The following is a 23,319-nucleotide window of genomic DNA, read 5'->3' on the forward strand; positions in this document are numbered from 1 at the left end:
TCTAGCTGTTAAAGTCTGAAGGCTCTCAATGCTAAGTCAAATACATGAATTCTGAATGCTTTCAGTTTTTTGGCTGATATCTTTAAACTTGGGGACACCCACAGGGTGAGACAACTCAAAACAATGTATCTGCAAGCTAACACTTTCCTGGGTCCAGAGCAGTTAATATAATAGTAGGTCTGTTTAGGAAGCATGGATTGCAAAAACCTAGATCACAGATGAGCTTGCCAAAGGCAATTTACAGAGTAGAACCACCTAGAACTGCGGATCCAGCACCACAGAAGGCAAAAGGAGACAAATATAGTTCCAGAGAAAGTGTGTTTTGCTAAAAGGTGATAAAACAACTTCTTAAATGCTCTGCTTTCAATATCTGCTTCCAGTTACCTTGCCTCTTCACTCTGGAACTTGGTCTGTCTTGCTATTTTAATGAGAACTCATGATCTTTACTGAAAAACTGTCCCCAGTTTACACATCCTCCATTACTGTTGATATTGCCAGCATTCCCCTTGAAAACATCCTGTGTGAAAGAACACCACCTAGAACTTGATCACTCTATTTGTGCTCCTTCTTTCTCTTCAGTATCTTTCAATTTTTAACCACACTGAGAACACTTTCAAGCAATCTGTTATATTTCATCTTGGTTACTGCAGATACATATTTTCTGGATACAATGGCATTTTCATTGCCAAGAAATACATTCAAGACAATTAAGACTGACTGCCAGCAGCTCTCAAACCCATTTGAAATAAGAAACCCTCCAGCAAGATTCAAGTGCTGGGGCTGAGCAAAGACTGCAACACCAGATTTATATAACCTAGATGGGTGCCATAAACCCTAGATGAGAGAAGGAGATTTTCTCTCCACTCAAAAGGTTATTTAATGATTTATGCAAAATTATTGCTTTAATGATTTATGCAAAGTAGATCAGGTCCAGGAGCAGAGAGTATGTGCACTACTCAGTCTTGCAGTAATATGCTGGCAGTAACAAACACCCTCTGATTATATAAAACTAGGACTCTTCCACACTGGAGGGGGTGCCATACCTTCAGAGATGGTCACAGGTCTTAACTTTGGCTCTTGATGAAAAATGCAAGCAGGTATTTATTCCATACCAGGAGATAAGTTAGGAAATGTGTTTGAATGGTAACAGCACTGTTAGAACCTGCCCTGGATCCACAATCCCTCACACCAATGGCTCCTATCTTGTTTGTAGGAATCTAAGAGTGCCAAGAACAACAGCCCAGTGAGAGATCAAACAAGCCTTGCTAAGACAGTGTCAGTGTGTACTCATGCTGCACACAGTGTCATGACAGCCCACTCTGTTCCTCCTATGTCACTTAGTTGTTACCCTCACAGCACATGACCTTCCAATGCCATTCTCAGGACCTTGCCAGCAGCTACATTCTGGTGCCAAGGCTAATGGGCACAAATGTGATGTGCAGAATACACAATAACATTAATAATTCAATCCTGCCTGTCAAGAAATTACCTGAACATTTGTTCTCCTTGATTGACTCCCCCCTTTTACCAACCAGTGTCTAGCACTTGTTTGGCTACTGTAGCTAATTTTTTTGTTTGATGTCAACAGGTCCAGAGCAAAATCACGTGTGTAACATTACTGATAGCACTTCACAGTCTTTTCTTTATTATTATTTTGTTCTTTCAGGAAAAGCCCAGTATTGAATTAAAGTGGTGAGCTTAAAGTTTTAATTTTGGTGCTATCAGCAAGCCTCACATCTTAACAAAGAAAAAAACTCCTGAAACACACAGCAAATATATTGTGAAGGTATTGATTTTTATTAGGCATCAGTAAATCCTCCTTCAAACTCAGACATGGACTAAAGAACACCATTCAAAACCACAGAATAAAGTAATGTTCTTGCTAAACCAGAAATCATCCTGCGAGCTCTGGACTGATTTCTTAAAGGCAATGAGCTTACATCACAGTATAAATCAGATTTTTTGACTCAGTAATAGGGAATATGGTGTCATGGTAGTGAAATTGAGGCAATGCCTGAAATGACATCCCAGATGAAGCAAGTCTGTGACTCTCAAAGTTGGGAAGGATCTAAAGCCTACCTTGAAATTAACCAAAACATTAGTACACAATGTTTGCACTTTTCAAATATTGATGGATATTTTGTACATGCTGTGTTTACAACTAATACAAAAATTCATCCCAGCAACTAAAACCCAGCATTCATTTGAATTGGCATGGAAATCTGAAATAAGCTTTACAGATGTCCAAGTTGTCTGGAACAGTTGGAATTTTGCCTTTTCACAGACCTCCCTCTCTTAAAATGGAACTACAATTTCAATCGCAAACATTTCTCTAAATGCAGATGCTAGAAATATGACTCCAGAATGTTTTATTATTTATGGCCCCACCTCTATTTATGAAAAAAAAAATTAATTAAAAATTGAAGTCAGAATATGCAGAATTACCCCACTCTATTATGAAAAACTACCCCTACACTGGGCTTCCGAAAAAATTATGAATTTTAGATGGTGTCAATAATACAGAATTTTGTTTTTATTCTTGTTTGTTTGGTTATTCTAAACATGTTGATCATCTGTGCACAATAGACAATTGATATACTTTTTATAATCTAGAGAAAGATTTCATTCTGTAAATCAAATTAGACAACACCAAATTTAAAGTCCTGATCTGTCTTTTTTCAAACTTTTTATTATGGCAGCCACTATAACAAATATTCTTCCTGCCAGTTTCATTGTTCACATTTAGTAATTTGTTGTATCAGCACAAATAAATTAAAGCCATAAAAACATTCTAATTGTCCTTGAAACACATAAGAGTAACAACAGTTCCTTTAAGGAATTAACAGAGGAGATTGTCTTACCTGCTGCCAGGGAGTAGACAAAACAGGGTGTAATAAGATGATAGATGAAAAACCAAATGGTTATCTTCTGCTCAGCCATTATCTCCAAAGGAATTGTGCACTTCAATACCATCATTCAGAGAACTAAAAATGTCTGTTACAGAGAAAGAAGAGAGAGTCAATAACTCTGACATAAGGCTTTATCTTATATCACATTTGGCCTGGCTGATGATGTGACTAAACTGAATACTTAAGAGTTAATATAGGAGAGAATCTTTTGAAAAATAAATGCATCATCAGAATTTCTGGAAAAAATTAATTGTATCTATTATTCAGAGAGCACTCTGTTTCAGAGTGCTCAGATGTTCTGGTGATGGTATAATACGGAAAATGTTAAAACTGAACATCCTTTTTTACAGTCCTCTTCTGGATTCTATCCTCCACCTCAGTAAATACTACATTGCAATTAATGCCTTCAAAATCTGTAAAAAAAGACAACAGTGAAACTAAAGTCCATGCATCTCTTTCATATTCATTTTGTCTAGTATATCACCATTTTAAACTTTTAATTTACAGTTAATGGTCCTTCACAAAAGTGGTTATATTTTTCATGAGTTTCCTTTTTAGTAATGAATATAATCATTATTGCAATGTTGTTTTCAAAGGTTTCCCTTTTCCATATGGGAGAAACTCTGCCTACATATATACTAAAACCAAGCTAAAAAAACATGCAGCTTCTTTTGAATATTCTAAGATTTTTAAAATTATTTTTCAGAGATTTTTGTAGGATTTGTTACTACTTCCAATCAGAATATTTTGCTAGTTTTTTTCTTGCTGGGGACAATTATCTATTTCTTTAGAGAAATGTGTCATCATGTTTGCAGTGTGCAATCCTCTACGGTTTTTTTTTTATAGATTTCTTGTCACAAATATATAAATACATCTTTTATATCCATCACACCTTGTTCTTGCTTCTTGATTGGTTCTGCTCTAGCACTCATTAAGAACTTCATGCAAAGCAAGGCTTCCAGATTATCACTGACAGAATACTGTATCTCAGGCATATGCTGAGATCACCCAGTCCCCTCAGTATATTCATTTTGTTATTATTTCATTATAAAATATGCTTATACATACTTAAACACCCTTCAGTAATAAGCATCCCAGAACATGGTGCATGCTAAAAACAGAATACTTGTAGATTAGGGACATTGTTTAGTGTAAACTTGAGCAGTTCTGGGTTAGCAGCTGGACTCAACGATCTCAAGAGGTCTTTTCCAACCTAAAGAATTCAATGATTCTAATACTGCATTGTCATTTTTTGCAAGGTGTAGTCTCAAAGCTCCTGCTTTCCAGCCTCCAAAGCCAGGAATTGATAACTCTGACAGTGACATCCACCTTTTACCATGATACTTGGCCTTTCCACATCAAAATTTTTACTAAATTGCTAATTTCCAAACTCCTGATATTTTAATCTTGTTTTGAAACTGTCCCATTTCCCACCTCCAACACCAAGAAAGGGGCAATTTTAAATTACAAATCACAAGTACAAATACACTTGACTTCCTAAGTATGGTCAGGATAAATCCTGCCCTTATTACAGAGAGGCTCTCACCTGAGCTGCTGCCAGACATGCCTGCTGCAATCTATGTGTCTCACGTCTCCCCATGAGGTGGCTAGGAGCATGTCTTGGACACTGGGGCCTTTTACTTGTCCCCTCTTTCTCAGAAGTATGCTAAGATGATCATTTCAACATGCCTCAAACAGTGAACAGAGTTTCAAGAGTGTTTTGATAAACTCATAATGCAGGAAAATGACAAGAAATATCACAAGAAAATCTTCTGGTCAGAAATTACAGGAGCTGTTGCATGTCACATTTTCCCCCTTTTTAAGCAGAATAAATCCTTAATAAAAAGTTAAAAGCTATATGACCCTACAGTTATGGCTGTTACATTAAAACTGTGCTCAGCAAAAGACAGACAAGAGTTAAACAGTGATTCCCCAGAACTGAGATTTATTTAGAAATATTCCCTAGAAAAAGGCTCTTAGATTGGCAACAAACACATATGCTTACTGTAGCTGGATCCAAGGAGAAAGATTTACTAAATGTTATTACATTCTCACTTCTGGGGACTAAAGTTTCTACAGATTCTGTCACACAAAGGACATCCACAACTATTTCAGGTATCTACCTTGACCAACGTATGAACTACTGTGTCTGTATGATTCATCCACAAGACAGCGGTAGGTTTGATCAAGAAATGACTTTGTATGCTTTTCCAGCAGCCACGCCCAGACTATGACATCCTTGTGATATGAAACTGCCTTCTCTGAAACATTTGTTTCCAAATGACATGAGTAAATTGCATAGTTATGCTGAAATAATGCACATAATTAAATAGCAAAGAAACAGGAACTCTTTAGGGAACAACGGTAATTACACAGCAGCTCATGATGATAATAACTGTGTTCAAGTGTATTCATAGAGGAGACTGTTAAGAGCACTGTGTTCTCTGACATTATAGTCAGAGATGGAAGATCCCTCCTCCCTCTCTCCAGCAGAATTTAGGTTTGATTTTGGAAAGATACAATGTCCTCTAGTTCCCCAAAAATCCCTTTTTGCAGGCTCAGAAAAAAAAAAACAAACCGGTTTGAACCATGGCTTCAATTGCAGTAAATAAGAATTGTGTCAGTAAATGCTATAAATACTTCATTTTATTCAGAGACAAAAATATCCACCCTGCCAGGATTTAAATCCTTTCCCTACTCTCACTTGTTTCGGCTGAGTGGGTTCTGTATATATAGCACAGCCATCCCTCCTGATTCATCTCAGCTTGTGGGTGAGAAGCTGCTTCACATCGCTCTGCTGAATTCTGGCAGGCCTGGCTGCTATGAGATGAGACAGCACACAGGTCATTGCTGTGTGTGTCAGGTGGCAGAGCTGTGCACAGTGTTACCACCCAGCTGCCCAAGGAGTCGTCCCCGCATATCTGAGGTAGCAGCACTGATGCCAGAGGCAGCACTGTGGGCTGCAGTGCTCAGGCAGCACAATCTACTTTGGCTCTACGGCTCTCAATCTTTTTTCTTTGCAGAGTGAGAGGGATAATGCTGCCTAATTAAAAATCATTCCTGAACAAACAGCTGATCACCTTTCTCCTCTGAAAAAGCACAGAGTCTCTACATACCTAAACATATATCCTTCAGTCTGCACAGTACACTATCCTTCTTCTTCCAAACAAACCATCACCATTTCAGAAAACAAGACACTTTTAAAATATATATTAAAATAAGCAGTCATTTAAATGCAACCACGCCATGTTTAATTACTAACTAATGCCCATTAACACACTTAGGTCCCTTTCAATTGTACAGTTTCCCAAAAGAAGCAGTCACCACTACAGCGCCTTTGCTAGATACAAAAAACCAAGTTCTGGTGAGCTCTCTGGAGTGCAACCCCCAAAGGAGGTGGAAAAAACTGGGGCATTGGCTGCTGAATGAGAAGCACATTGAATTTTAAACCCAGAGACCTGCCAGAGCGCTTCTAGAGGCTTGCAGTGTCTTGTGATGCTTCATTAGGATGAGAGGTGTTCCCAGGACACAAGAGTAAACCTGTCCCTCTACAGTATCCAATTGTAAGGATTCTTTAATCTCTCAAAATGCACTTCAGAAAAATGTCTACATTTTCTGCCATATGCAGTTTTCTTCAGATCTACAGTGTACTTTGGCATTTATTTAAGAAAAAAAGACACCTATTTTACAGCTATGGAAGCAGACAGTGTTTTCCATCACTTCCCTGCTAAATCCAAACATGCAGATGACATCATTGTTTTGCAAGGCCATACAGCATTTATAGGATAGACACAAAAAGAAATTACAAACAGCAGGTAATTGAAGTCAGTTGAATAAATATTTTCAAGATCAAAGGCAGCACAAACACGGTACATAATCTACCAGATTTGAAATCAAGAAGGGATAGGGATAGACAAGGGACAGAAGAGCAACAGTAGGGAATGTTGAAGGGGTGAAGAGGAGACAAAGAAAAGATCTCAACACTACAGAGGGAAGGAATGCCATGTGGGACATGTAGGATCTGTGGGAAGATGGAAGCTATAAACCAAGCCAAAAAGGCTGGTAGAAAAGAAGGCAGAGAGGGAAAGTGAAGGAGATATAAGTAGGTAAAGGTGTATGAGAATTACCAGTTGCCTCTGTCAGTAAATCTCAACATTTACCATGGAAGAGCTTTCCTGAACCTTGCTTGCCAAGGCTTTCAGTCTGGGAGCAGCATGATTACTGCATCAGCCCCTGACATCCACTCCAGGCTCCAGTCAGGAACCTCCAAGTGCTGAAGGGGAAGAGAGGGGGCAGAAGAAAGTGTTTAGGAGCTCTGGCATTGTACACTTAGCTAGAGGAGGTAAATCAAGATGCTTGTTATGAACCTCATTTCCTGGTATATTATGATAATTATAGACATTCAAGTTTCAGAATTGGTAGAGATTCTGTCCAGATTAGACTGAAAATAGATACAACAATCTAGAAGGAATATGTGGCTCTTTACCCTTTTTCAAAAAATGAATATATATAATTGCAATAATTCACTCACAAATTAACACAGTGGCAAGTTATAATCAAAGTGTTTTAGGAGTCACACAATACTTCAGCCTAATCAGTGTTTTGTATTTGTTTTTACTTCAGACTCTTTCAGTGATTTTTGTAAGCATGTAATTGCTCCTCGTCTTTATTTTCTTAACAGAATTGACATTTTCTTCTATGATAAGTAACTCCTCACAAATCTTATTAGTTACTCAGTATGCAGAAATACCACAAAACGGTTTAATTTAAATAAACAATTATGTACATTGCATATTGTTTATTGTATCACTTTTTGTCCTTTCCTGCTATTTTGGCCTTAGCAAATTCATTTTGTGATCAATGAACAAGTTCTGAAAATCTGGGTAAAAATGTGCCATTAAAAAGGACACTGACTCTTGTTCATAACTCCAGCTTTTCAACCATCACCCCCACACAATCCAATTTACTTCTGAAGCCAATACTTTAGCCATTAGCATTTATAGCTTCCTCTATTACTGGAAAAGTGATGACAGTCAAGTTTCTTGCCACTGCACAGATTTGTCTCATTCCAGTGGTCTAGGATTGCTGTAAGCAAAGTTCCATGCCAGCCCTGCTCTTATAGCACAGCTGCATCTGCAAGAGACTTTAGATGTTAGCTGGCTCTCATTTAGAAGTCTAAAAGTGACTTTAGTTCCCTTCATAAAGGCTTGTAGAAATACTTACCTTATGATTTTTATAATTAAAATCTTTGGTTTTGACAGACTGTTCAAGTGAAAATGGAATCTCAAATCCACTGCCCACAATACTGCCCACTGGCCCAAACCGTCCATCACTAAAAATCGTGCTTCTAATATTTTCCACTTCATCCTATATAAAGAATATAGCTACACTCTCCCTTTCACATGAATGAAATCCAGCTAAAAAGCACATCAATTTGATAGCCCATAAGAAAGACACTCTTCTCGAACAGAATTTACAATTTCAAGCACAATATGCAATGACAGAACAAAAAAGCACAAAGCTGCAGCAACATGCAAGCTAATTCTTCCCCTCCAATAACTCCATGCTTTTTAACTGCTTACTGGTGCCAAGTAACCAATAATTAAAAAAAAAAAAAAAACAAGAAAACAAAAACCGAACCCAGAATCAGTTTATTAATATATTTTAACAGGCTAAATTAGCAAGTGATTCTTTCACTGCTGGATAACTCAACCAGCTCTGTGTTTTTGCTTAATAAACATTGACTTGGAAATACAAAGAACCACTATCTTGGAGGTGATCCGGAATTTAATATCACCTGGAATTAAATCTGGACAAAGATGACAAGGAAGACAAGAAGGGATTCTTCAACTGCACCAAAACCAAAAGGAAAACAAAGGATATAATGTGGGCCCATTGCCAAATGGAGTGGGAACATTGGTTTCACGAGGATGCTCAAAGAGAGCTGATGGACACCCTAACAACAATGAACAAGCCTAACAAGGCTGCTTGGAGTTATCTTTGAAAGGCTGTGGTGATCAGAAAAGGTCCCTGAGGACTGGAACAAAGCAAAGGCCACTCTGGTCTTCAAAAAAGTCAGCCTCTCCTCAATCCTCAGAAAGCTGATGTAGTGCCTCATTCTGGGGGCCATCTCTATCCACACAGATGACAAGAAAGCAATCAGGAGTAGGCAAGGAAGATTCCTTAAAGGAAAATCATGCTTGAGCAACCTCATTACCTTCTACAATAAAACAACTACCTGGATGCATGAGCACAGAGCAGTGGGTATTTTCTAGCTCAACTTCAGCAAGGTTTTGGACACTGTCTTGCACCATCCTCACAGGAAAACTCCAGAAGTGCAGGCTGGATCAGTGGACAGCGAGGTGGATTGAGAACTGGCTGAACAGCAGATCCCACAGTATCACAAGTGGCAGAGGGTTTAGCTGGAGTCCTGTCACTAGTATTGCGCCCAGTATGGTTTAATGCATTCATCAATGACTTGGATGAAGATGCATCCTCAGTAAGTTCACTGACAACACAAACCTGACAGGAGGGCTGATGCCCCAGAGGGCTGTGAGCCCTGCAAAAGGGCCTCAGCAGGTTGCAGAGATAGTCAGAAAAGTTGTCTGAAATGCAATGAAGGCAAATGCAGGTTCCTGCACTTGAGGAAGAATGCACCAACACAGGCTGCATCATCCTCCCCATTTTCATTGTTTCTCTTTGTTTTGTCTTTTTGTTATTTTGTCCTCATAGTTTACACAACTAATAATATGTCTTATTTTTCTTACTTGCATCCACTGATTCATTCTGAATCAACATTAATTTTCTTCCCTACAAGGGCATTAGAGCGGTCACAGCTCAGCTAACCAACACCTCTGTAACAAATGATCATCTGGAAATACTATTACAAACATATATTTGCAGGAACATTAAGCATCTTCTACAACTCAACTTTACTATTAATCATTAATACAGTTTAGTTACTTTTCTTTAGGCAGGTGCAAAAACATAGTTTGCAATACTTCACATGATGAAGTCTTCCTTAGTGCTACTTAAACACTGTCTTTAGATCTCACATCAGCAACATAGGGTCAGACAGACAGTCCCTATCCACACTATTTGCTCTATCAGCAACTGGTTGCTCTTTCTTCTAGGGTAATAAATAAAAAAAAGATCACTTACTACTATCATAACTCACAGGCATTACTCACTTTTCTGAAAGCTTGCTTGTAAAGGCTTTGCTGCCTAAAGACTGCCTGGTAAAATATTTCAGCAACAAAAATCAATAAACCTCCTTCCAAGTCCCGAGCATCCCGCAGAACAGCATAACACTCTGTTTCCACGTGTACAAGTAGCTTCCACTTGTGTCTTAAAGACCAAGCAGCTTAAATTTGACTCCAAGGTAACCAAACATACCCAAGTCTCTAAAATCAGCATGAAAAAACATCAGCCACTAGCACAAATAAATATCCATTACTAAAACTGTGTATTCCTTCATGATAATAGAGATTTTTAGGTTACTTTGGCCAATAACTTTTAAGGGACAAAACACATTAACTTCTTAAGAAAAATTAAGTGTATAATTGATGTTCTTTATTTGAGCTTTAAATTTTGTTAAAGTTTATAAAAGAAAATAAATACTAATCAGAACATTATATTGAAATTAAATCTTAAAGAGATCAATTTCTAAGGAAAAAAATCATTTCATGTTTCAGAAAAATGAAACGAAGACGTATAAAAATCTTTATCATGCTCTTGGCATTTTCATTTGATTTTCACATTTTCTTTAACTTAGTAATACCTTGTTATTCATCAGTAAATGGAGATACTGGAATGACTCATGTATATTCAATAAGTTCCCAGCAGATGTATTTATATACATAAAAATTTAACAGTTTATCCATATAATCTGCAACTCAGGACACCCTAAAACATACTACTTATTATACAGCCAAGGACAAGCTCAGTGGGAGATTTCATCTTCAAAATGCATGTTTCCTAGCAACTCTCTTGAAATCAGAGTAGCATTTTTTAAATTTACATCAATCATTTGGAACTGTTGAGAATACTTAAACACATCTCTTTCATCCTATGAATAAACAGTTTGAATCAGACTAGCAGCTGCAAAAAGGAGAAAAAAGGAAAATCAATTTAATGTTTACTAGAACTTGCTGGTGGATTTTGGAACAATACATTATTTGTGCCTTTTGGTTTTAAGCTTACACATTTCAGAACAGATGTTGGTGAGATCCATTGGCATTTTTTATAGGTTTGAGCTGCCATCACCATTTCAAAGATCCTCCATGTTTTAAAGACTACTTTTCAAGGATACATACTCATGAGGTGGGCTTACCTGTGCTCTGGAGATTTTAGCATACAAGCAATGCTTTCATTCTACTGGTTTCATGACCTACAACTAAAGCATTATTTCTGTAGTCTTCAGATTTTTGGGGATAAAAACAAGAATAAAACTAATTCATTGAAAGCTAAGTTTCTTGTCTCCTAATTTTCAGTTGATATTTTTAATACATGAGTTACCTGTCAATGCCAGTAGAGCCTCAGAGGCACACAGCATGTACAGAAATCTCTCCTAACACTTAGTCAGCAAGGAGGGACACGAGGACATATACCATCAGAACAGCCTTTGGAAATCCCTGTGCCAAAACCACTTCACCTGACATAAGAAATCATATTTTCCCAAAGCTACTCAGAATCTTGACCTCATGATTGCACTTAGATTAAATCAAGGTGGATCAAGGAAGAGAAGAGACAGGAAAACGGACAGGCAATGTGACAAAAGGGTCTGTTTGTGACTCTTCTGGGCAACGGGTCCCCATTCTGTGGGCATGTGTGTGGATAGACACATGTGCCCACCACTGGGATGGGACCAGGAGCCCAGGTGCCTGTGGTAGCAGCACTGGGAGACAACAGAATGTGTCAGAAGTCTGAGTGGTGGCAACTGGACAAGGGGCCACAGGCTGCAGGGATCCATGTCTCCAGGGTGTCAGCAGCTCTGGAAGCTGATTAGATATGTTGGTGTGGGTGTGAATGCCAGTGAGATTGCCAGCAGCCATAAAACAACCAGCAAGTACAGCAAGAGGCTTGGGAGCAGGTACTTGTGCTGCTGCCAGCAGCTGGGGATGGCTGAGCATCAAGGGCCAGGTCCTGGGCAGGGTGGGTGCCTAAGGGCAGCCACAGCAGAGAGGGGTCCAGGCGTGTATGCATGTGTGCTTTCCACTAAGGGATCTATCCTGATCAGCCAGACGGCTTGACGCTCTTGGGGCTGCTTCTGCTGCTGACTCTGCTGCTGTAGGTGGCCAGCCACACACAGAGCTGGGCATGCACTGGGAGCTGCTGAGCATCACTGCAGGCTCTCACAGATATGGGGAGCTGCTGCAGGCTCACCTCACACAGGCAACCACATCTGGCAATCCCCCCCAAAAACAACCAAAAATTCACTGAAATGCATCTGATGCTGAATTTCTACAATGATGTGAAAGATAAGCTCCATGAGAGTGTGCTTTATCTTTGTAATGGAATACACTTTAAAATGCCAGTATTTTACCTCTGAAATACAATAATGCAATAATGCATGTGAAGTTTGAGAATTATATTATTAAAACTACGACTGAGCAGTTTAATGACTGAATGCAGAGAACTCTTTAGATTACTTCTATGCAATAACAAGTCTATAAATATAACCAAAAGAGAATAGCTTGATTTTATACATACAGTACATTCTGCTTTGTTTTGCATACTTGGATATCTAGAAGAAAAAAAAACAAAAACAAAAAAACCAAACTGATACATGAAAGCCCAAAGACTGATCTACTGACATGGCTGCATGAAAATGTACAACGAAATCACAAGAGGCAGTCACCAATTTGCAGGAATGAAGCCTAGGGATTTTAGGGATCTTGTTCAAAGTTTCACATTTTGATGTCAAAAGATATATTTCAGTATGTAAATAAATACAGCTTAGCCACATCAGCTACAAAAAGAGACATTTCTCTTTAGTTATCAAAGCTGCATTAGGAATCCACTTGAATCAACTAGTGCCAAATATTAAACATGTTTGAGTTGATAATTATTCTATTGAACATAACATATGAGTGCATTCTCTCACAAATGCTATTTCACTATGGTGATAAGCCAAGAAATCAAAATAACCTCACTCACTTTTCTGATTGCAATGTCAGGCTGTCGCATCTTGCAGCAACTCCACGTTTTTCCATGCAAAGGAATTGAGTCCCCACAGACTCAGTTAAACAACTGTCTACAGGTCCTGCACAGCCAATCTGTATTTACTGCATTTCTGACATGGCCCAGACATGGCCTCCAACACGGGGCCTTTCCCTGTTTAGGAGCTTCTCACAAAACAGGTATAATGAAAACTGAAGTAAATGATATCTGAAAAAGATAATCCTTCCAAAATAGGAATCGTACCAGTTTTGAATTATAGCTCTGACTTGAAAGTATGAGAAAGTATGTAGCAGTGTTGGGGTTCTGTGCTTACTACTCCTGTATTTCAGGACTGAAGAGACTTCAAACATACCATGTCTTTGCTTAAAACTTACACAGTGAATATGCTTAAAACTTACACAGTGAAAATTTCAGTGAACTGAAATTTTATTCATTTTCTCTATTATAACCTAAAGTTTTATTCTTTGGCCAAAGAACAATACTTCCTAATTCTTGATTTCCATCTTCTGGATAAAAAAGTGTTTATTACAATTATTATTATTATTATTATTATTATTATTATTAGTATTATTATTATCATCATCATCATCATCATCATCATCATCATCATCATCATCATCATCATATTTTCCCAATTACTTAGGTTTATTTGGGAGTTATATATGACAAAAACTGTTCAACAAGAAAGGCTGGTCATTCAAACTGTACTGTTAAGTACTCATACAATATTAATGTTCTGATTTTTCATTGTCTGGTACCACAATTGCAGGGCAAGAAATCCATTATCTAAGAAAAAGAAAAGCATACAATCACCTGCAGACACCGTTCTACCCAGTAAAAGCAAAGTAATCAGCACATATTGAAATATCTTCAGTGTTATGCTAGTGGATCTACAAATTAGGAACATTCACACCTTAATGTCTTTCAAGGAAACAAATTTATAGAAGCTTTAATCCATTAACTTTTACACATACTTTCTATCATGCCTGCCTTTGTCCTTCTTCCTTGACCTTTCACCAAAGTGCTCAACTTTTCTTAATTGATCTAATTTAAATGGAGTGGCATGTAAGGTACTTTTCACGTTCAATTTATTTGTAAAAAAATTTTGATAAAATTACCTCCAAATATACAGCTGAAATGACAAGAGAACAGACAAAGTGTTACTCTCAGTAACCAATGCCAGAAATTAAATAGCATCATTACCTTCTTTGGAATCTCTGTGCTTTCATACTGATGGAGATATGAGAACATAGTTTAGCATGTGTAAGAATATTTTAAAAGGCTATGTGAAGGATGATGCTATTTGTAGTGACCCAGAACTGCTGTATATCACATTCTGTGGTCTGCTAATGCATCTGTCAAATGAACCATTACAGTAACAAAAATTTAGCCATTTAGTATTTCCATTTCTCAAAATATTACAACAAATCACCTTTTAAATGTACAATATACAATGTTTGTTCTGTAACATTCTTCTGTTCTGTATTTGCCTTCTTTTGGTAAAAGAAAAAATTATCATTTCCATTACAGTACCAACATTATGCAAAAAAATCTTCTAGTGGAGAAAATGACTACAAAATAATCAATATACAAAATTAAACTAACCAGGCATTTTGCATCACAGTTTTATTTATCACTTTTTCTTTTTATAAGAGAGTAGCTACAGAGTAGTTCTAGGTCACAGCACAGATAGCTTCTGTGCTGATGGTGTAACAGAAAAACCCTTTTAAAAGACACTGAAATTCGACAATAAGTCAGTATTATCTTAGATATGCCATCTTACATTACCATTTGCTTTGGTAATTTATTTCACTGCTGTAATCTGTCTTTCTCTTTTAAGCAAACACATAAATGCACTGGCAATTTTGAAGAGCTAAAATTTCAGTATTTGTGATCCAGCACATGATCTCAAGTCCAAACTTTTGCAGATCATTCTTGACAACAGGAGCATGAAGTCCTCTGTCAGGACGGCATACTGGCACTGAAGGATTTAGGGAGAAGCACGGTGGAACAAAGGAAATGACGTGATGGCTTAGGACCCCAGGACCAAAGTTAGGGTTCGATGGGAATGAAGTGTTATCAGATTATCATGAAAAAGATGAGCTTCAGGAAACATGCAGCAAACTTCATTCCAGGAGGAACAAGACACCCTAATAGATGGTGTACCAAAGAATTGAGAAATAACATACATTAATATTTGTACATGAGAATTGAATGAAAACTTGAGATTTTTCCTGGTTTGCATGGGGAAACTTTGTCTGTGACTACTATAACATGGTCAAGAACAGATTTTTTGAATATAGACAAAAGGAAAAAATCTCTTCATCGCTGCTCCCATATTTGACACCTGGGATTACAGCTGAGCAGATTATTTAATACACCTTGCTATATTTTTCAGTAAATTGTGTGACTTCAAACTTGTCTCCATGTCTTATCTGAAGAAAAGCTGTTAGATTGAGGAGAAAAAACAAAGGAAGGAGAATTTAACTGCTTTGCTTACCATCATCCTTCATCTGTCTTGATGTTTGTTTTCCAGTATACAGTTTGAAGAAAAGAGTCACTAGTGGACAAGTTTACTATTCACAAAATATTATAGTGCAGTGCCTATAACATAAAATGTGTCAGATTATTTCATTAAGTGCTTCTGTTAATACCACTATTTTATGCTTCATGGCATATCTAAAGATAATTTCTTCTAACACATCATTAGTATTTTAAAAAAAAAGTTTGTGGTTGGAAATTTGGATTTATCTTGCAAAGAGTGTGAACCTACAATAAACACCAAATGCATCTAAATTAAATACAGAGAGAATTGGCCAGATGATGGTCTTAAGTGACCAATATCAAGAGCTCTTGGACTCCATTATGTTTTAAAATAAATTATGCAAGAAATGGATTTGTAAAGAATTGTCAGAACCTGACAGAAAGCCCACACAGTCTTTTACATCTGTATGCAAACACTGAGATAAGGTGTGCTGCCTCAGGAAGGCCATGGAATAGAGATGACATTGTTGAGAGAGAGATTGAGGTAGAAACAAGTTTCAACACATTTCAAAATATGGCAGTACAAAAAGACCAGATATTTTAGAGAATTAGAACTGTGAAAGATGCATTACAGCAGGACCATGCTGGGAAAGAATATAGGTGATTGGTGTTAATAGCAGCATTGTGTGGCAAAAGCTAATAGGCTGAAAAACATTTATAAGGTATTGTAACCAGGAAATAGGTTGCTTTCTGATGGAATGGTGCTGAGTTTTACATCTCTTGTGTCTCAGTATTCATCGAGACTGATAATGAAATAACATAGTTTAAAATGCCTCTCAGTTCCCTGTCTCTGTAAAAGCTGGGAAAACCAAAAGTGACAAATCCAGTGTCTCATAAATTTTATTGAAACCATTTAGTTAAAATAAAATACAAAAAACATAATCATAAATTAAAATAAGTTCTAAGGAGGGTTATCTGAAAGTGATTATTTGCTGCTGTGAAACAATTTAATGAAATTGACTAAAATATGTAAAATTTTAAAGAAATTTTGAAGAAATTTATATTCAAAACTAAATATGTACCTTGAAGATGGTTCTAAACAGGTTTTTTTGTGTTTCAATCACCAGCTTTTTGTTACTGATTTTGCACATTTAATTTTTAATTTCTTATGTGGAGTATAATCCCTTTCTTTTCCTAATTCCCAACAGACACAGGTTACATGTAACGATAACACCCAGGTGGAAGAGGTCTGACAGCCCTTGTTAACAGCTCTTAGAGCAGGCACTGTAAAAGTTTCCTTGAATTCAAGAGACTTTAAAGTATATCTCTTTGAGACTACGTTTCAGGGTCACTTTGACACAGGAAACTTCCTTTCTGATGTCTTCTCTTTCAGAACTGTATTGCTGCTCGTGCTGCCAGGAAGGCACACAACTGCAAGATACAAGCAAAACCCTCAAGTCTTGGGCCTTTCCCATGTAATAGTGCCAAAGGAAGGATATGGAAAAAGAAATTACCAGAGAAGGTTTTTGACCTGTTCAGTTTGGTAATACTTGTCATTTCAAATTAACTGTAAATTCACTCATGGTAAAACTGCATATGAAAAAAAGTCTGTTTTTAAAAAAAAAACACAATTAACAGTAAGTACAAAGCAGCCATAGTGTTCTTTCATGCTTAGAAAACCAAGGCATTCACTGCAAAAAGGAAAAAATTTTGGAGGTTATAAACCAGAATGGGTGCTCTCTGGAAAGCAGCAACTCTGAAAAACATCTAAGGGATTCAGTGAACAAGCAATTTTACTGGGATTTCCAGGACAATGCTGTGGCTGAAAGAACTGTGTGACCCTCAGGGATTAAATGACTAACAAGTACAATCATCATGTGAATTTGCTTGTTAAAAATAAGCAAATTTGCTTGGAACTAGCATGACTCATATGTGAACACTATCAATAATTGTGATGCTAAGTGATATTTATTTAAAGAGATTTTTAAAAAAGAGCATGGAGAGATGTAAAAAATACACATATATACAAAAAGAGTGGAGAAAATGCCTTATGGCAAGAGCTTTGCTTGTTCAACCTGTTTGGCATATCAAGGAGATGACTGGGGAACATCCTGGTTACAGGACATAAGTATGGCTTGAAAATAAAGGAGACAAAAGGGTACTGCTATCTCCTAGAGAAAGACATCATAAAACCAAAAATTTGATTGTGGAATCATTTAGATGGGATGTATGGTAAAATTTTAGCAAGGTTTTCAGTGACAGTCCCAGCTCCTGAGGTCTTCAGTAAATACTGAACACTTTTTTGCAAGGCAGAAAGCACCAGCACTGAGGCAGCTGATCTGCCTCGGAGCTCTTGCTGCCTTTCAAGACCTCCAGCTGCAGACAGAAGGCAGATGATGATGTTCTGGCATGGTGTCTTCCCAGAGTGGGAGCCTTTCAGACTGACAAGCCTTGTTTCTTGTTCCCAACACCATTTTTTAGAACCTCCTTTTAGTGTTTTCCGCAAAGGACACTGCAATTCCAGAAAATAAAGTGCCATGCTCCAGTGAAATTCAAAGCAGATTATTTTTTGGTGAACAGCAACTTTCATTGCTCCTAACAATTAAAAATGCTTCAACCTACTTCTTTCCTGAATACCACAAACAGCTGAGGAAGCTACAAACAAAGCTGTGATCAGGAGATCAAAAATATAGAAAGGAATGATTGTAAAAGAAAAAGTTATTGACAACAGCTACATCAACAAAAGGTCTGGGGATGATACTGGGTTATGAATTATGGTGAAAAATGTTCCATTTACATGGAAATAAATTACCTGCAAGAAAAAAATTTTTATAAGCAGCACACTCATCATTTCATCAGCAGCAATATGAAGAAACAGACCTCCATGTATAGATCTCACTGCTTCTCTCTTAAAACCAGCTTCATAGTACATTTTAAATTTATGCAATAGACCTTATGTCAATGAGTATTGAGAAACTTTAAACTTGATACTTCAAATGCAACAGGCAAAGGTTTTCAAGACAGACTTCTATATATATTATAAAAAATATAATTTTCAAAAATGTTTCAAATATTTTTGGGTGCTTTCTCCTTCCCCATTTTTTTCCCTAAGCATTTTACTCATTTCCACCATTAATATAACACTGACACTTCAAATCATATTACTCAAGATGAGATGCTGCTCACTCTAACATCTACACTCCCACTCTTTCTTTCCCCCAACATAATTCACTTCTTATGTTTCATTTTTTGTTTTTCACAGAATCACTAGGTTGGAAGACACCTTCAAGATCATTGAATCCAACCCATACTCTAACAGCTTAATTAAACCATGGCACTGAGTGCCACATTCAGTCTTTTTTTAAACACATCCAGGGATGGTGTCTCCACCACCTTCCAGGTCAGGCCATTCCAGAACTTTATCACTCTATCCATAAAAAATGTTTTCCTAATATACAATCTATATTTTCCTTGGTGCAGCTTGAGACTGTGACCTCTGGTTCTGTCAGTAGCTGTCTGGAGAAAGAGATCAACCCTCAGCTGACTACAGCCACCATCAGGGAGTTAACCTTATCAGAGTGATAAGGTTACTCTGTGATAAGAAGACCCCTGAGTCTCCTTTTCTCCAGGCTGAACACCCTCAGCTCCCTCAGTCGTTCCTCACAGGGTTTGTGTTCCCAGCCCCTCATCAGCCTCGTTGCCTCCTCTGGACGCGCTCAAGCGTCTCAATGTCCTTCCCAAACTGAGGGCCCAGAACTGAACTCAGCATTCAAGGTGTGACCTCACCAGTGCTGAGTACAGGGGAAGAACGATCTCCCTGCTCCTGCTGGCCACACTGTTCCTGATACAGGCCAGGATGCCCTTGGCCTTCTCAGCCACCAAGGCACACTGCTGGCTCATGTTCAGCTGGCTGTCGAGCAGCACCCCCAGGTCCCTTTCTGCCCGGGCACTGTCACCATCCCCAGCCCATAGCATTGCAGGGGGTTATTGTGGCCAAAATGCAGGACTCAGCACTTTGATTTATTAAACTGCACCTTACTGGACTCTGCCCATCCATCCAAATGTTCCAGGTCTCTCTGCAGAGCCTACACGCTCCCAGCTTAGTGTCGTCTGCAAACCTTCTAATGAAAGACTCAACACCCTCATCCATGTCATCAACAGAGATATTAAACAGAACTGGTCCCAGCACAGAGCCCTGAGGGACACCACTGGTGACTGGCCACCAGCTGGATGTAGCACCATTCACCACCACTCTCAGGGCCTGGCCCTCCAGCCAGTTCCTAACCCAGCAAAGAGTGCTCCTGTCCAAGCCACAGGCTGCCAGCTTTTCCAGGACAGTGCTGTGGGAGACAGTGTCAAAGGCCTTGCTGAAATCCAGGTACACAACATCCACAGCCTCTCCTGTATCCACCAGGCAGGTCAAACACGACCTACCCCTCCTAAACCCATTCTGGCTGGGTCTGATACCCAGGCCATCCTGTAAGTGCTGCATGATCACATTCAATATAAACTGGTTTTGGCCATTTTTGCCTAATTTCAAGCCCACTCAGATAAACACATGTACATCCATTCCATTTCTTGTCTGCCTCTGTCTAGTGCCAGTAAGTAGTGGCATCAAGAACCAGCCTTTCTGTACCTTTATTTACTAACCAAAAGCTTCCTCCTACAGTACTTTACCATTGCTTGTAGGTATCAGTTAAGTCCTTGTGAGTCCTCTGTGGTACTCACCCCTTATGATAAGGTATGCTTTCAAGTACTGCCATTATTGTCATGATTTTTCTGAAGCCACTAATATTTATTTAGTATTTTAAAATCTGCCTGAAAGGCATCCACAGTGCTTTCCTCAATTTTACTAAATATTTCCTATTTTACTGTAGCTGAATGTCAGAGAAGAATATTTACACATAGCACTAAGATACTGATTATCTCCAAGACTCCCCATGTCTTTTTTAAAGCCATTCACCTCATGGAGATGATAAACTAATCCACAGAAACGTCTGAATTGTACAGATATCTACCTCAGGGAGGGGGAGGAACTGAAAACACCAGGAACTGCTTGTCTGCCTATCTTTCCATTCTGTTCTGCATTGCAGCTATTCAGTATTAAGGAAGAAACTTCATTCCTGTTTTTAAAACCTGTTTTTAAAAATCATGTGGCATGCTTTCGGTTCTGTAAAATGCAGTTAATGAACTGTGCACAATGATTCTCTGCTAGATCTTGGCCTTCCCTATTATTTAATTGGCAATTAGTTCAACACTGCATGCACTGCATGCACTGCTAATGTTACCACGTTACCCAGACAGAAAGTTATTTTTTCAGAAAGGAGTAAAAGCAAAGAAAAAGGGTGTATGAAATTCCATCACTGGAAAAGATGTTTGAAATCCCATCACTACCACTATCTTGGCAAAGACTAAAGAAGGTTAGCAGATTGAATATAACCTGTCTCTATAGGGAGCATCCTGCCAAAGCTCAGTGTGATGGTGCATAAAAGAACAGAATAAAGGAGACTTAAAAAGTGACCACAGCATTCTCCAGATTTCTTGGCTGTAATCCACTTATGAATCATACAGTTTTTATTAGTTTTCCCTTCTTTTAATGAAAATTGAAATTCAACACAACCATTTATATTTTCAATGTTTCTAGCTCCAATATAACGTGAGGAGAATCAGGAAAGAAAAGATGAACACATTGGCTGCTGCTTTTTCTGCATGAATGAAACCATTATGGCTTTGGACTATAATCTAAATTCTCAGACAAGTCAGTCCAAGTGAATCACAGATTTTGAAAGTGTGCTGAGAACCACCTGATTCACCACTCTGCTACTACACCTTCTGGATAAGGTTATACAACATAAAAATAGTGAAACACTGTACTAGAAGTATGTTTAAAGTGTACAATTTTCTGTTTGTATTTAAATAACTTTTCTAGAAGGTTTTGCGGGATAAGAAATGTCATTTTAAGAGTTAAAATAGAAACCAGATGATTTTAAGCACTGTATGGACTCTTTTTTTCCTAGGAAGATAATTACAGGCAACAATCTGTCCAAATGTCTTGTAGCAGATAAAGAGTAAGTGATGTATATAACTATTGTGCATCCCTGCCGTGATGCAGCTGCTGCTTCTGTGTCACTAATGGACTCCTCTCTTGGCAGAGAAGGAATCTCCTGTCCTTTTTCAACAGGTGACAGGCAAAATAAATTGCAAATCCTTGAGTTGGCCTGTCAGGAAGCCAATTACCATTTCAACTGATCAGAATCACTCAAAAGGAAAAGCAAGGAAGAAGAAACATGACAGAAAATGATAGAAAAATGACAGAAAAAAACCCCAGAACTTGGCAAAAAGGAAAAGTGGATTCAATACTGAAAATACAAGCAGTCTCAAAATAAAAATAGAATACCCTCCTAGTAGTTGTGCTGCTTTCCTTGCCTTCTTTTTCATTTGACAGGAGTAAATGCAAAGACCAGGCCCCTGTGGATCTTTTCTGGTATCTTAACAAAACACACTTTGCCCCTGGCAAGTTTTTACAGCTCGTTATTTCAGTGTTTTGGGTTTTAATAGAGTGCTGCATCTTATTTAGCAGTAAGTACTGGCATGAACTTGAGAGAGAGCAGGGGTGGAAGAAGGGGAGGAGACAGAGGGAAGGCTTTCTCATCCCTCCAATTGTAATAGACTCCACAGCTTGCCCAGGGGAGGAAAGGGTACTGGCCTCAGGGACAAGAATGCAAAGGAAAAAAGGGACAAACATGGTGATTTGGCTTAATAATATGCTGCCTACTATATCAAACTGGATTAGATACAGTTCATTTCTTGCAAAGGTTTCCCAGGATTTGCTTTACATTGCCTTGTGCCAAACTAGAGAGTTGTTTCCTGTTATCCCATAAAAGTGGGTTTAGTAGAAGGATACAGAGGTAGGATGAAGCTGGGTGCTGCATGGTCCTGATGGTGAGTCCCAGCATGTGGCACCTCCTACTCTACAGCTTGCTCCTAAATCGTCCCCCAGTACTTCAGCTGGGTAAACAATAGCACCCAAGGTAGATGACAAGGATCTTTCTCACAGATAAAATTTTACCACATCTTAGAGCAAACCAATTTAGAGACTGTTTAATGAGTGGCAGTCCTAACATGATGCCTACATGTTTCTTTCCTTCAGAGTTTGCAGAAATCATGCCAGCACATATGGTGTCGCTGGTTTCGTAATTCATAGCGTAAAGTGTTTGATTTTATTTAATTATATGTAAGAATTAATAATCATATGAATAATGAATAATTGATAATCACCAACTTGCTTCCAGCTCTTATCTTCATGTTTGAATGGGTATAAAATATGAGTCCTTTGGGAAAGGAAATGAGTGGTGCCACTGGAGACCTGCCTGCACAAGGGTCAGATGATAGGAAGCTCAGACAACGCACTCATCAGCTGCTCAGGGTCCTGGCCTTCACCCCCTGGCATCCCACTGAGCTTTCTGCCTTTCAGCCAACTGTAAATAATAGCAGATTTGTGCATTCATACACAGGCAGCTTCTATCAGGAAGAAGTGGCTTTTATTACCCAGATGACACAGAAGCAGGTTCTCAGGGAACTTTAAATGTTTGCAGCTCCTGGCATGTCTGGTATCCTGCTTTCCACCACAAAGAAATCTACCGGTGTTTTTCAAAATGTTTTATTAGGGAAAAAAAAAATTGCTCTCGATCAGATCTGATAGAGAGCAATTTTCAGAATCACTTGTTTGATAGAGAACACTTTA

General features: G+C 38.2%; 1 protein-coding gene across 1 annotated transcript in view; it reads right to left on the bottom strand.

The window, feature by feature from the left end:
- CNTN1 (contactin 1) overlaps positions 1-23,319 on the bottom strand; it is a 208,175-nt gene that overhangs the window by 71,454 nt on the left and 113,402 nt on the right. Inside the window, exon 3 of the mRNA XM_059847082.1 lies at positions 2,862-2,994. Coding sequence (XP_059703065.1) covers positions 2,862-2,976 — 115 coding nt within the window. The 5' untranslated portion in view covers positions 2,977-2,994. The remainder of the gene's footprint in view (positions 1-2,861; positions 2,995-23,319) is intronic.

This window comes from Haemorhous mexicanus, chromosome 5 (assembly GCF_027477595.1).
Source record: "Haemorhous mexicanus isolate bHaeMex1 chromosome 5, bHaeMex1.pri, whole genome shotgun sequence".
In the NCBI taxonomy this organism is placed as follows: domain Eukaryota; kingdom Metazoa; phylum Chordata; class Aves; order Passeriformes; family Fringillidae; genus Haemorhous; species Haemorhous mexicanus.